Here is a 14870-nt window from a genome sequence, read left to right on the forward strand (position 1 = left end):
CTTGAGCCCAGCCTTGGTAGGACCAACAGGGGGGAAATTTCCCCTCTGGTGTTTTTGGAAGTTTGTGCACTGCCCCAAAGCCTCCACCACAATGAGATCCTTCCCTCAGCATCCAGGGTGCTGCTCCTGGATCCCCACTTGGACATTTCATCTCCAGGAACATTTCTGCTGCTGGGAAATGGGCTCTGCAGCACACGGGGGGCACGGGCCCCTGGCAGGTGGCTCTCATTTAAACCCAGGCCTCTCTTCTGCTGCCCTCCTTTGTGTGCCTCGAGAGGCTTTTGTTGCTGCCTGAAAAGGCTGAATGGCTGCTGCATCTGTCACCGAGGGACAGAAATGCTCAGCAGATGCCCCGGGCAGGGGGGGCTGTGGGGTGGGGGGTCCTGAGCGTCGCCCACCGGGCAGGAACCCCACAAACAGAGGAGCACAGGGGCTTGTGCAATGCTGGGGGGTGAGAGAGGCTCCTTGTGAAAGCAGCGTGTGTGTAAGAGCTGCTTCTGTGTGTGTGTGTAAGAGCTGCCTGTGTGTGTGTGTAAGATCTTCCTCTGTGTGTGTGTCTGTGTAAGAGCTGTCTCTGTCTCTGTGTGTGTGTGTGTGTGTGTAAGAGCTGCTTCTGTGTGTGTGTGTAAGAGCTGCCTGTGTGTGTGTAAGATCTTCCTCTGTGTGTGTGTCTGTAAGAGCTGTCTCTGTCTCTGTGTGTGTGTGTGTGTGTGTGTGTGTGTAAGAGCTGCCTCTGTGTGTGTGTGTCTGTGTAAGAGCTGCCTCTGTGTGTGTAAGCACTGCCTCTGTGTGTAAGCACTGCCTGTGTGTGTGTAAGAGCTGCCTCTGTGTGTGTGTGTGTGTGTGTGTGTGTGTGTGTCTGTGTGTGTGTGTCTCTGTGTGTGTGTGTGTGTGTGTCTGTGTGTGTGTGTGTGTGTGTGTCTCTGTGTGTGTGTGGTGTGTGTGTGTGTGTGTGTCTGTGTGTGTGTGTGTCTGTGTGTGTGTGTGTCTCTGTGTGTGTGTGTGTGTGTCTGTGTGTCTGTGTGTGTGTGTGTCTGTGTGTGTGTGTCTGTGTGTCTGTGTGTGTCTGTGTGTGTGTGTGTGTGTGTGTGTCTCTGTGTGTGTGTGTGTGTGTGTCTGTGTGTGTCTGTGTGTGTGTGTGTGTGTGTGTGTGTGTGTGTGTGTCTGTGTGTGTATATGTGTGTGTCTGTGTGTTTTTGTCAGCTCACCTCTGCTCAGCCTCGCTTGCCTCTCCTGTCTTGTTTCCAATATAAAAAATTCTCACTCTCTGGGATCCTTTCTCCAGCCTTTCCATTCTCCCCGAGGCGGGAGAACCTGGAGGATGGAGCCGATGGTGAGAGGAGAACCTGGAGGATGGAGCCAGTTGTGCTCCTCTGGGTTGTTTCCTCAGTATCCACCCAGCTCTGGTGGCACTGCCCCTTCCCTCTGTGTTGGGGAAGATGAAACAGGAAAGCCTTATAAATATGATTGCCTGGCAAAAGATTTTGAGAATATGGAAACTATAAGTGAGATTGAAATGAAAGCAAGCTTTGAGATCCCTCAGTTACTGAACAACTGGAAAACAATGGTGTGGCCAGCTGAAGGTGATCCCCTTTTGATGGAACAACACCCTCTGCTTGCAGACAGGCCCAAGGGTCAGAGCAGACCCTACAGCTTGGCAGAAGGGGCCCAAAGAGGAGTTTTTAGGGTTTAAAATGTAACACAGTGTGGTAATGTAGTGATTCTTATAGGCTGTATGAAATGCTATAGGATTTGTATCTTGTACTAGATTGGTTAGTGAGAATCAGAATATTCAGCACAGAAGAAGATTTATGGTATTGTAATGGGAACGTCACTCTCTTACCCTCTTATCCTCTCTTGTACTCTCTCATCCTCTTTACCACTCTCTTGCCTTCTTTCTCTTTACCTTTACTTCTCTCAGCCCTGCTCCAGCTGTGGCTGGCAGCTCCCAGCAGGGCCCTGAACCCAGGCCCTTTGCAATAATCCCCAAGTTCCAAGCCCAGAAGAAGATTTATTATATTGTAATGGGAACTTTGGTCTCTTACCCTTTTTACCTGGGCTGGCACGATGGGGCACGCTGTGGGCAGGATGCTGCAGGACCCGTGTGCTCCTCCTCTGGCCACATCACCTCTGCTCTCTGGCTTTCCCCAGGCAAAACAAACGTGAGGATGAGGTTTTCACCTCTTCTCTTGGGGTTCAGACTCTTTCTGTGGCTCTTGGGGCGTGGGCAGAGCAGAAATGAAGCCCAGCTTGGGAAAGTCCCATCACCAGGGCAGCAGGGCAGGTTGTGGTGGGTGGAAGCAGCGGGGATGGGGTTAATGTAAAAATTTATGTAAGAGCCACAGTGATGTGGGGGAGGCTTCCTGAGCTGCACCTTTAATTGTTACTGCCTTGTGGTTCAACCATGAATTTCCCTCTGTTTGGTAACACAATTCCTCCCAGGGGCTCTGGGGCTCGTGATTTTATTTCTCTTTTGTAGCTCATAAACAGCAAAAGCGGAACCGAGCTTTGCTGCTTCCGTGTCCTTCTGCTGCCCTCTCCCTCCCAGCCCTGTCTGGCAGGGATTGGGGTGGCTTTGGGCTCATTACCTGTGAGTTCCCAAAATATTCTGGCATTACAAGCTCAGCTCAGTGCAGGGAGAGGTGGGAACAGCCTGTGCAGAGCTTCCAGCCCTACAAATGTGTGAAGCAGCTGACGCCAGTTGGCAGCGAGTTTGCAGGGGAAGATTAGAAGAGGAAAATCCTTTGAAGAGAAACCCTTTTGCTTTATTAGGAAAAAATGCTCCTTGCCCTGTGCTAGCAGGGTCAGGGGAATCCAAAGGCTGTGTGTGTGTGTGATCCAGGCCGGGGGAAGCTCTGCTTTGCTTCCCTGCTGATAATTTGGGGGATGACAGCCTGCCTGTCTTCACTGTAGGTTTATTCTTACTGCAACTCAAGAAGAGTTTATTTTAACCCCTGTGCTGCAGACAGGTCCTAAGGGGGGCTTATGGGGGTGGTTTGGGGCTACCCCTGTTGGAGGGGTGGGTGATGTTCTGCTGGGGGCTGAGGAAATCAGATGGGATCAAAATACACACAGGAATAAAACCACCCTGCCTGCAAGAGCAGCTGGAGAGCCCGGGGTGAGCATGGGGCAGTGCTGGAAAACGGAGAGCTCAGCACACACCCCAGTGGGAGCCTGATCCTCACGTTCCATGGAAATTACCCGTGGGAGGTGAGTTTTCCCTCTTGCCCATCTGAGTGTGCTTGGCTCACCGAGGGGCAGCAGCGTTTGGGGCTGGGGTGGCACCGTCAGCGAGGAGGGACAGTGGGACAGGAGGGACAGTGGGACAGTGTCCTCAGCGACCTCCTGCCGTGCCTGGGGAGGAGGGAGCTTCCTTTTCCAACCTGTCTGTCGTGACTCATGGAGCATCATCCCAGGAGGGGGCGGCGAGACTGAATCAGTGGTGCCTGAGGACACGCTGGGAGAGGGAACGTGAGCGTGGGCAGCTGCAGCCCCTTCCTTCCTTCCTTCCTTCCTTCCTTCCTTCCTTCCTTCCTTCCTTCCTTCCTTCCTTCCTTCCTTCCTTCCTTCCTTCCTTCCTTCCTTCCTTCCTTCCTTCCTTCCTTCCTTCCTTCCTTCCTTCCTTCCTTCCTTCCTTCCTTCCTTCCTTCCTTCCTTCCTTCCTTCCTTCCTTCCTTCCTTCCTTCCTTCCTTCCTTCCTTCCTTCCTTCCTTCCTTCCTTCCTTCCTTCCTTCCTTCCTTCCTTCCTTCCTCCCTCCCTCCCTCCCTCCCTCCCTCCCTCCCTCCCTTCCACCTGTGCTGTGCTTGGCCTTTAGGTGATAGGGGGGAAATTCTGTTCTGTGTGGTGCTGAGCTCTTCCTTGGAGCTGAAGCTGATTTTTGATGTCTGCAGGACCAGGCTGGAGCCTGGGTTTGGGTTTGGGTTTGCTCAGGGAATGCTGTTCCCCTGCAGAAGCCCTGATGAGCTGTTGTGTTTTCAGGAGCTGCTTCCAGGGTTTGTCTTTCCAATGTGGGAAGAGCCCACAGGTGCTGCTGGAGCTGGTGAGGAGCCTTTGGTCCTGAGCACATCAGGCTGGGCTGTGCCATCCTCTGATGGCAGCACTGTGGGAGCTCTAATGAAGCTAATGAGGTGTTTAGAGGAGCACAGAACTAATTTCTCTGGCAGCATGGAAAGGCTCCTGGGGGAGCAAGGCTGAGCCAAGGCTCAGGATGGCAGCAAACGCTGCCTGCCCAAATCTCAGAGGTGTCAGGCTGCTGGGAGGGAGGGGAGCTGGAATGAGGCTGAAAGCTGAATTTCCTCCCGAATTGCCAGCAGCAGGGTGGAGTGGCTCTGTCCCTGCTCTCCCTCCTTTCCTGCAGGGAGGTGCCCCAGTGGGGAGCAGGGATGGGATGGGACAGAGCTCTCCTGGCTGTCCCCTGTCCCCTGCCATGCTGAGGGGACACTGGGATGCTCTGGGATGATGAGCTGGAGTCTGGACATGTGCAGTGTGTTGGGAAGGATGAAAGTTTGATAAGAAAGTCTCGCAGATACGTGTGCTTGGCAGACTCTACATTTTTTAAATGTAGAGTCTGATGAAGGAATAGAGATGGAAGCAAGTTTTGATAGAGAAGAAAAGAATTGCTGAGCCAGTCTTACTGGATAACCAAGAAGGCAAAAGGTGTGATAGTTAGAAGGGGTTTTTATGACTTAGAGCAAAGGATAAACCCACCCCAAACAAGATGTTTTTACCAAGCACAATGATAGCACAGGCAAACAAGTCAGCAAATGTGGCAAGTAGAAAAAAGGTCTCAGAATTTTCTATTGCAAGAAAACTGAAAACCAACTTCTAGCTTAAACAACTTTTAGTAATGTACTAACTTTGAGTGATTGGAGAATAGCAACATGAATATGGTAATTATAGTAGTTATGATAGGCTATAGATAAAAGTTAAGGTGTAGATTGTGTGAAAAACGCCAGTCACTTGTTTTTAAATTTTTAAAAGTTTAATTGTAACAAAATGGTTATAAAAATAGCAATATATTTAGAGTAATAATGATTTGGACAATTTGAATTAGGACAATATGAGACAATAGAAACAAAGAGTTACAGACAGTCCGGGTACCAGGACCCACGTTAACAGAGGATTAACCCTTAAAAACAACAGCCTGTTGCATATTCATACACCTCATACATGATGCATAAATTCCATTCAAACACAGGATTCTGTTACCAACTTCTTCCTCCAAATCCTGGCAGCACCTTCGAGGAGGGAAGAAGTTCATTTCTCCTGATAATGGGGCAATAAATTCTCTTTCTCTGAAAGATTCAGATGTCCTGTGGCTGCTGTCTCAGTGGGAGTCCATTCTTTAGGAAAAAAGTATCCTCCATAGCACAGTTTCTATTTTAACATCTTTTATAACCTAAAACTATATTTACCACACTACTTAAGAGAATTAACACAGCATCACTTTCTAACACAACACATACAATATTCATTTGAATATTTGCGAAAAGCCAATCATAAAATACATGCATGTTTCACAGGTTGGTTCTACTGTATTGAGATGCTCAGCAAAGAAAAGTATAAAATGCATTGTAACCAAAAGAAAAGTATAGAATGCATTGTAACCAAAACAGCTGGAGCTGACAGCTGTAGGCACAGCTCTGTCACCCATGACTCTGGACTGCTGTGACATCTTGGATGGAATAAACTGCATTTTGGAGAGCTGCCTGGAGTCCCACATCCCTCATTCAGGCTCCTACAGCAGTGGCTGCACATCTGAAAACCTGGAGCGCCCAACAAGGGGATGCAGCTCTGATTCCTGCCCGGTTTGCTCAGAGTTGGTGGCAGAGCTTCCTCTGCAGCCAGCGCTGCCCTTGTGCCCTGCCCGGGGACGCTTGTGTAACACCGGGATCCGGTTACTGCCCCGGGGCTGCCGAGCCCTCCTCTCCAGCAGGAGCAGGCAGGAAATGCGGCGTTTTCTGTCTGAAATAATGCAGAGTTGGATCTCCGAGGAGCCCTTCTTTGGAAGTGTGAAAAGCGCCAATCACTTGTTTGTAAAATTTTACAAGTTTAACAGTAATAAAAATAGTAATATATAAATATAAGATAGTAATATATAAATATAATAGTAATGCATAAATATAATAGTAATGCATAAATATAATAGTAATGCATAAATAAATATAAATATAAATATAAATATAAATATAAATATAAATATAAATATAAATATAAATATAAATATAAATTAAATATAAATATAAATTAAATATAAATACAGATTAAATATAAATATAAATATAGATTAAATATAAATATAAATAAAATATAAGTATAGATTAAATATATAAATATATAAAAATAAAAATATAAATATAATATAGATTAAATAAATATAAATATAAATTATATATATATATATATATATATATATATATATATATATATATATATATATATATATAGTAATACAATTAGAGTAATAATAATTTGGACAATTTGGATTAGGACAATATGAGACAATAGAAACAAAGAGTTATGGACAGTCCAGGTATCTCTTTCTGGGCAGCACAAAAGGAGCCACGTTAACAGAGGATTAACCCTTAAAAGCAACAGCCTGTTGCATATTCATACACCTCATACATGATGCATAAATTCCATTCAAACACAGGATTCTGTCTGGGCAGTGTCAGCTTCTTCCTCTGAATCCTGACGGTGTCATCCTGGATTCATCCAACGTGACAGCAGAAGATGGAGGCCAAGAAGAAGAAGGAGAAAGGCTGGACACACCCAGTTCCTTCCATCTTGCCCCTTGAACCCTCATTCTAGAAACCCCAAAATCTACTTTTTTTCACATCGTGATAAATTCACTATTATTCTACTTAAACTGTTGTGGCTTGCTGATCTTCATCTAAGGTTGGTAATTTGCTCCATAATGAAACCCACAGGTGTTTGGGGCTCCGTGCCAGGGTCTCTGAGCCCCCTGGCAGGGGTTTTGCCATCCTGGACAGACAGAGGGATGTTCTGGGTTCTGACATGCCATGGCTTGCCTGTTGGATTATGCTCTTTTCTGACCCACAGATGGGGCAACTGAGAGGCATTTTAAAAACTTTTATTCCATTTTCAATCTCATGTGAAGGGTGAGACAGTAGAGGTGTTACAATTCACACCATCACAATCAGAAGTTAACTATTTCCTAATTACAATACATTATAAGTGTTTCTTGGCTTATCAGCTTTCTTAATATCATAAAATGTACTGAGAGTTCATTAAAATCATAGAGGAAATATTCTTAATATCATAAAATATACTGAGAGTTTGTTAAAATCATAGAGAAAATATGCTTGCCTGTTGGATTGTGCTCTTTTCTGCCCCAGAGATGGGGCAAATGAGAGGTGTTTTAAAAACTTTTATTCTATTTTCAGTCTCATGTGAAGGGTGAGACAATGCACCCTTCATATACAATTCACACCATCACAATCAGAAGCCAACTGTTTCTTAATTACAATACATTATAAGTGTTACTTGGCTTATCAGCTTTTTTAGTATCATAAAATATACTAAGAGTTCATTAAAATCATAGAGGAAATATGCTTGCCTGTTGGATTATGCTCTTTTCTCACCCAGAGATGGGGCAACTGAGAGGTGTTTTAAAAATTTTTATTCCATTTTCAGTCTGTCAAGGGTGAGACATGCAGATGTTATAATTCACACCATCACAATCAGAAATTAGCTATTTCCTAATTACAATACACTATAAGTGTTTCTTGGCCTATCAGCTTTCTTAATATCATAAAATATACTGAGAGTTCATTAAAATTATAGAGGAAATATTCCTAATATCATAAAATATACTGAGAGTTCATTAAAATCACAGAGGAAATATTCTTACAACTTGATAGTTAGGTCCTGAGAGTCAAATATACTTTTCAATCCTTCCTGCAGCAGCAGTGGGGAGTGCATGTGGCCTTCAGCTCTCCCTCACCCTGCTGCCACCAGGAACATTTCCTAAATTAACCAAACCATTGCCTTAATGAGGCCTAATCTGCTCCTCTGGAGGCCTCTCCATCCTCTGTCCATGCAGAGCCAGCAGGGGATGGAGGGAGCAGCTGGATCACAGCTGGGTGTGCTGAGAGCACCAGGGCCTCTCTTTGCTCCCAGAGCTTGTCTGGGTACAAAAACAAACGTCAGGGCTGTGCTGGGGCAGGTAACGGAGGCTGCTGCTGCCTCCTGCTTCATTAGAAATCCAATTAACCTCCTATAAAAGCACTCAGAGTGACCTCTAAAAATGGGATGTATTTTGCTGTACCTCTGCTGTTTGTCTTGTGCAGAATGATGTTAACTAGCAGCTTCCTGCTGCTCCATTTTCCTGCAGCATAATTACAAATTGTTTTGTTTTTCTCTTTTCTCTTCGGCTTCCTGGCTCCCCATGCCAAGGCTCTTCAGAGTGGGGCTGCAAAAAATAGCCAGGCTTTTCTCAGTCCCCTCTGCATGGCTCCTCGGGGGCTGGTGTTACTCTTGCTTATGGTTTTGCCTTCCGCAGGATGCAGTTTTTAGGGTAATTAAGCAATAGAGGAGCAAGGAGAGGGTGTCCAACCTCCTGCCCTGTCTTCCTTTGCCCCAAGGCTGTTGGTGTGAGCCGTTTCAAGTTGTGCAAAGGTTGGCTTTGCACAGAGCTGGTGGTTTGGTGCCAACGGTTTCCCCACAGGTTCCCACAGGTTTCCTCTGCCTGGGGAAGAAGGAGAGGAGGTGGCAGAGGCGTGACCAGAGGCTGGGATGGTGTTTGGGTGGGTGACTGAAGGGAGAGGTGTAACCAGAGGCTGGGATGGTGTTTTGGGTGTGTGGGTTGAGGGAGAGGTGTGACCAGAGGCTGTGATGGTGTTTTGGGTGGGTGGCTGAGGTGTGACCAGAGGCTGGGATGGTGTTTTGGGTGGGTGGGTTGAGGGAGAGGTGTGACCAGAGCCTGGGATGGTGCTTTGGGTGAGTTGCTGAAGGGAGAGGTGTGACCAGAGCCTGGGATGGTGTTTTGGGTGGGTGGGTTGAGGGAGAGGTGTGACCAGAGGCTGGGATGGTGTTTTGGGTGGGTGGCTGAAGGGCACATCCTCTCTGTGCCTTTCCCTGTGGCAAAGGACAACTGCTGCTCTGGGCAGGGATGCAGATCACCAGGGGCAGCACCATCAGTGAGTGTTCCATCCCCACCAAAGCCTGGGATGGTGTTTTGGGTGGCTGGATGAAAGGAGAGGTGTGACCAGAGTTGCTGAAGGGAGAGGTGTGACCAGAGCCTGGGATGGTGTTTTGGGTGGGTGGATGAAGGGCACATCCTCTCTGTGCCTTTCCCCATGGCAAAGGATGCCTGCTGCTCCTTTGCCTGGCAGAGTAACCTGGGCAGGGTTACTCTGCCAGGGCATCACCATCAGTGAGTGTTCCATCTGTTCCATCCCCACCAAAGCTGGGGATGGTGTTTTGGGTGGGTGGATGAAGGGAGAGATGTGACCAGAGGCTGGGATGGTGTTTTGGGTGGGTGGGTTGAGGGAGAAGTGTGACCAGAGGCTGTGATGGTGTTTGGGTGGGTGACTGAAGGGAGAGGTGTGACCAGGGCCAGGGATGGTGCTTTGGGTGGGTGGATGAAGGGCACATCCTCTCTGTGCCTTTCCCCATGGCAAAGGATGCCTGCTGCTCTGGGCAGGGTTACTCTGCCAGGGCATCACCATCAGTGAGTGTTCCATCTGTTCCATCCCCACCAAAGCTGGGGATGGTGTTTTGGGTGGGTGGATGAAGGGAGAGATGTGACCAGGGCCTGGGATGGTGTTTTGGGTGGGTGGGTTGAGGGAGAGGTGTGACCAGGGCCAGGGATGGTGTTTTGGGTGGGTGGATGAAGGGAGAGATGTGACCAGGGCCTGGGATGGTGTTTTGGGTGGGTGGATGAAGGGAGAGATGTGACCAGAGGCTGTGATGGTGTTTGGGTGGGTGGGTTGAGGGAGAGGTGTGACCAGGGCCAGGGATGGTGTTTTGGGTGGGTGGATGAAGGGCACATCCTCTCTGTGCCTTTCCCCATGGCAAAGGATGCCTGCTGTTCTGAGCAGGGTTACTCTGCCAGGGCATCACCATCAGTGAGTGTTCCATGTGGAAATGGGCCCTGTGTGGGTTTTGGGAGTTAATCCTTGTTCCTGTGAGATCCCCCTGCACTGAGAACCACCTGGGTCCTGCAGAGCATCCCAGGGATGATGCTCCTCTGCTCCTGGGGAGAGCTCAGAGGGGTCAGAAGGACTTTTCTGTCTGAATCTTGGTAAAATGGCCAAACCTGCTGTTTCCTGCGGGGTGGGGTGTGTGTCCACATCCCCCTGCTCGCTCTGCTCCAAGGGGCAGAGCTGCTCCAGAGGCTGAGCCCGGCCCCAAAGGCTGCTGGAGACAGGAAGGAAAACGAGCTGGGCTCAAGATAGACACGTTTGTTGTTCTATATTTAGGAACACAATAATTAAGGCTGGCTGTTTATCCTGACAAACATCATAACTAATAGTCTGTGGCAGACAAACAAATCCTTCCTGCACCTGGGAGCTCTGAGTTGTCTCTGGGAAGGGCAGGGGGTTCATTAAAGAGCTGTAATGTAGGGAACATCTGGATGTTTGCTTTGTCCCTTCCCCAGGCAGGGGTGCTGGTGGGCTCTGAATTTGTGGTGAGGGAGCTTTTGTGGATGGTTGGGAAATGATGGGGGACAGCACAGCAAGGGTGAGGGTGAGGATGCTCGGTGGCACCCAGGGGTGCAGCAAAGGAGGTATCAGGATGCAGAATGGCTCATAAAGGCAGTAGATCTCGCTGGTGGGACACTGGGAGGTGGCAGGCAGCCCGAATAAGCTTTTATGAACCTTGGCAGGAAGGGCAAGCTGAGGGCAAACGGCTTCTCAGAGTTCCCACTAGATGGGGATGGAGGCATTGTCAGAGCGCTCCGTGCGCCCTCAGGGAGCACCCGGTGCTCGTCTCCGTGTCACAGAGCCACCCGGGGGCGATGACCCTGCTGTCCGGGGGTGTCTCAGGGCTCACAGCGTGTCCCTTCTCCCGCAGATGCTGCAGGACTGCCCCAAGGCCCGCAGGGAGGTGGAGCTGCACTGGCGAGCGTCGCAGTGCGCGCACATCGTGCGCATCATGGACGTCTATGAGAACCTCTACCAGGGGAGGAAGTGTCTTCTCATCGTCATGGAGTGGTGAGGGCCCGGCCCGTGGGCACTGCAGGGTGCTGGGGGGCTGCCAGAGGGGGGCGGGCACCTTCCAGCCCTGGGGATGCCAGGGGGATGGCAGGGTGGCGTTGGAGGGATGGGGACAGCCAGGGCTGCTGGCTCTGAGTCATCCTGAAAAAGCTCAGCTCAAGGCCTGTGCTTCTTACAGGTGGGTCATAACCAAACTGCCTTTGGCCACCAAAACCTGGGGGAGGTTCCTGGCAGGTTCCTGGCAGGCTGTGGTGGGGCAGTGCCCGAGCTGGCAGCGCTGGTGCCGCCCTGGCACCGCCTGCAGCAGCAGCAGCTGCTCTGCTTTGGGTAGGAGCTTGGTATGAACCTGGGGACGAGGAGGAGGGATGAAGGGGAAAGTATTGAAACCACATCCCAACCGCAGCTGTGATTTGATGCAGTTTCCTTGCCAAAACCTCTCCCCTGGCAAGCTGGCAGATCGCCCGGGGGGGCAGCGGGTGCAGGAGCGGTGCCAGGGCACGTGGCACAGCACCCCCAGAGCAGCTCCTGTGGCGAAACAGGCACTGAGAACCACCCTGGCACTCTGGGCAGCCAGTGATGGGCAAGGGAAGGCAGTGGGGAGAGAAAGAAAGAATGGCTGAGGGGTAGGAGAGTGCCCAGGACTGTCAGTGTGACTGAGGGATGCTCTGGGGTAACGTCCATGGCAAGGCAGGATTTGATTTCCAGCAGGAGCAGGGTCTGGATTCCTCCTGACAGGCACTGGATCCCTCCTGACAGGCTCTGGATCCCTCCTGACTGACTCTAGATCCATCCTCATAGGCTCTGGGTCAGTCCTAACAGGCTCTGGATCCCTCCTGACAGGCTCTAGATCCATCCTCCCAGGCTCAGGATCCCTCCTGACTGACTCTGAATGCCTCCTGACTGCCCTGAATCCCTCCTGACTGTCTCTGGGTCCATCTGGATTCATCCTGACTTCTCTCTGTCCCTCCTGACTGTTCTCCATCCATCCTGACAGGCTCTGGATCCCTCCTGACTGCCCTGGATCCCTCCTGACTGCTCTGGATCCATCCTGACTGCTCTAGATCCATGTTCTGAGACTCTGGATCCCTCCTGAAAGGTTCTGGATCCATCCTCTCAGGCTCTGGATCCCTCCTGACTGCTCTGGATCCTTTCTGACTACTCTGGATCCCTCCTGACTGACTCTGGATGCCTCCTACAGGCTCTGGCTCCCTCCTGACTGCTCTGGGTCCCTCCTGACTGCTCTCCATCCCTCCTGACAGGCTCTGGGTCCCTCCTGACTGATCTGGATCCTCCTTTCAGGCTCTGGATCCCTCCTGACAGGCTCTAGATACCTCCTCACTGACTCTGGATCCTTCCTGACAGGCTCTGGACCCCTCCTGACTGCTCTGGATCCATCCTGATACACTCTGGTTCTATTCTAACTGGCTCTGGATCCATCCTCTCAGGCTCTGAATCCTTTCTGACTGGCTCTGGATCCCTCCTGACTGCTCTGGGTCCACCCTGACAGGCTCTGGATCCCTCCTGACTGCTCTGGATCCCTCCTCCCAGGCTCAGGTTCCCTCCTGACTGCTCTGGTTCCCTCCTGACAGGCTCTGAATCCTTTCTGACAGGCTCTGGATCCCTCCTGCCAGGCTCTGTGCAGCACAGGGTCCCAGGGGCTGCAGGCTATTGCTGCTGCAGATGTCACTGAATGTCAGGGAGATGCTATCAGCGCTGAGAAAGCCAAACTGTTCCTGCTTCAGGCAGATAAGGCAGGGCCAGGAAGTGCCATTATCCCTGCTCTCAGGGGCAATTCTCCCGCACCTCAGTCCTGAGCTCTGTGGGAGCTGCATTTCCCCTGAGGGTACCTGGGGAGGGAACCCACCAGTGGTTCTCCAGCATCTCCCATGGGACCTGGCTGTGCTGCAGGGCTGTCCAGCCTCTGAGCCCCAGCTTGGGGAGCCTTTGTGACACTGCTGCTGCCTCACCCTGAGCTTCGCTCAGCACTTCTGTGCTGGGTCATGGTGCTGCTGAGGCAGTTGGCTCGTGAGCAAAAGGAGGCCACGTGTGCTGGGGAGTGCTCTCACCAATTTCAAGCCACATTTGCTGCCTTTACTGTAAATGTGTTTTTGTGGCTGCTGGGGCGGCCGCGCCCGCCCAGCACTGAGCCTCTGCCCTGCTCCTTTCGGGAAGGAGGAGGCTCTGAAATGCCCCAAAACACCACCCAAGGTCTTTGATGGAGAAGGGGAATGATTCCTGCTCAGCAGCGGAGGGTTTGTTGGGATGGAGCCACTGTCACGGATATATTTTGTGAAAAATCCTTTTGCTAGGATTTTTCTCTTGAGAAGCTGAGAGGCCTCAGAAATTAAATGTAAACAATAATTATCTGCTGCTGTGGAATGCAACAGGTGCATCTGTGATTGGTGTCATGTGGTTGTTTTTAATTAATGGCCAATCACAGTCCAGCTGTCTCAGACTCTCTGGTCAGTCACAAGATTTTATCATCATTCTTTTCTATTCTTAGCTGGCCTTCTGATGAAATCCTTTCTTCTATTCTTTTAGTATAGTTTTAATGTAATGTTATATAATATTTTAATATTATATACATTTTTATATAATATATATTTTATATAATAATATATTTATAATTTTAGATAATATATATTTTAATATAATATATAATTTTATATATTAAAATATATATTTAAATATATATCATATAACTATATAATTATATATTATTTTATATATTTTAATATAACATATAATTTTATATAATATGCATTTTTAATATAATACATATCATAAAATAATAAATCAGCCTTCTGAAACATGGAGTCAAGATCCTCATCTCTTCCCATGTGGAAGTTGCCTACAAATTCAACAAGCCACGGTGTGTAACAGCATCTCCTCTCTTGCAGCTTGGATGGTGGGGAGCTCTTTAGCCGCATCCAGGACAGGGGAGACCAGGCCTTCACTGAACGGGGTATGAGCCCACACCCTGCTGGCCTTTCATCCCCTCCATCCCCTCAGTGTGACATCCTGGCCTTTCATCCCCTCCGTCCCCTCAGTGTAGCACCCTGGCCTTTCATCCCCTCCATCCCCTCAGTGTAACGCCCTGGCCTTTCATCCCCTCCATCCCCTCAGTGTAACGCCCTGGCCTTTCATCCCCTCCATCCCCTCAGTCCCCTCCATCCCCTCAGTGTAACATCCTGGCCCTTCAGTCCCCTCCATCCCCTCAGTCCCCTCCATCCCCTCAGTGTAGCACCCTGCTGGCCCTTCAGTCACCTCCATCCCCTCAGTCCCCTCTATCCCCTCAGTGTAACACCCTGGCCTTTGAGTCCCCTCCATCCCCTCAGTGTAGCACCCTGGCCTTTCATCCCCCTCCATCATCCCCTCAGTGTAACACCCTGCTGGCCCTTCAGTCACCTCCATCCCCTCAGTGTAACACCCTGGCCTTTGAGTTCCCTCCATCCCCTCAGTGAACACCATGGTTTTTCAGTCCCCTCCATCCCCTCAGTGTAGCACCCTGGCCTTTCATCCCCTCCATCCCCTCAGTCCCCTCCATCCCCTCAGTGTAACACCCTGGCCTTTCATCCCCTCCATCCCCTCAGTCCCCTCCATCCCCTCAGTGTAACACCCTGCTGGCCTTTCAGTCCCCTCCATGCCCTCAGGGACTCTTCTGGATCCCCAGCAGAGTTCTGCAC

At 49.8% G+C, this 14870-nt stretch overlaps 1 protein-coding gene across 1 annotated transcript in view; it reads left to right on the forward strand.

Moving 5' to 3' along the window:
- The window catches only part of MAPKAPK2 (MAPK activated protein kinase 2), a 41182-nt gene that overhangs the window by 20591 nt on the left and 5721 nt on the right, over window positions 1-14870 (forward strand). Inside the window, exons 2-3 of the mRNA XM_059488051.1 lie at window positions 11042-11181; window positions 14085-14149. Of these exons, the coding sequence (XP_059344034.1) occupies window positions 11042-11181; window positions 14085-14149 (205 nt within the window). The remainder of the gene's footprint in view (window positions 1-11041; window positions 11182-14084; window positions 14150-14870) is intronic.

The sequence above is a fragment of the Ammospiza nelsoni genome, chromosome 23 (genome assembly GCF_027579445.1).
Source record: "Ammospiza nelsoni isolate bAmmNel1 chromosome 23, bAmmNel1.pri, whole genome shotgun sequence".
NCBI classification, from domain to species: Eukaryota; Metazoa; Chordata; class Aves; order Passeriformes; family Passerellidae; genus Ammospiza; species Ammospiza nelsoni.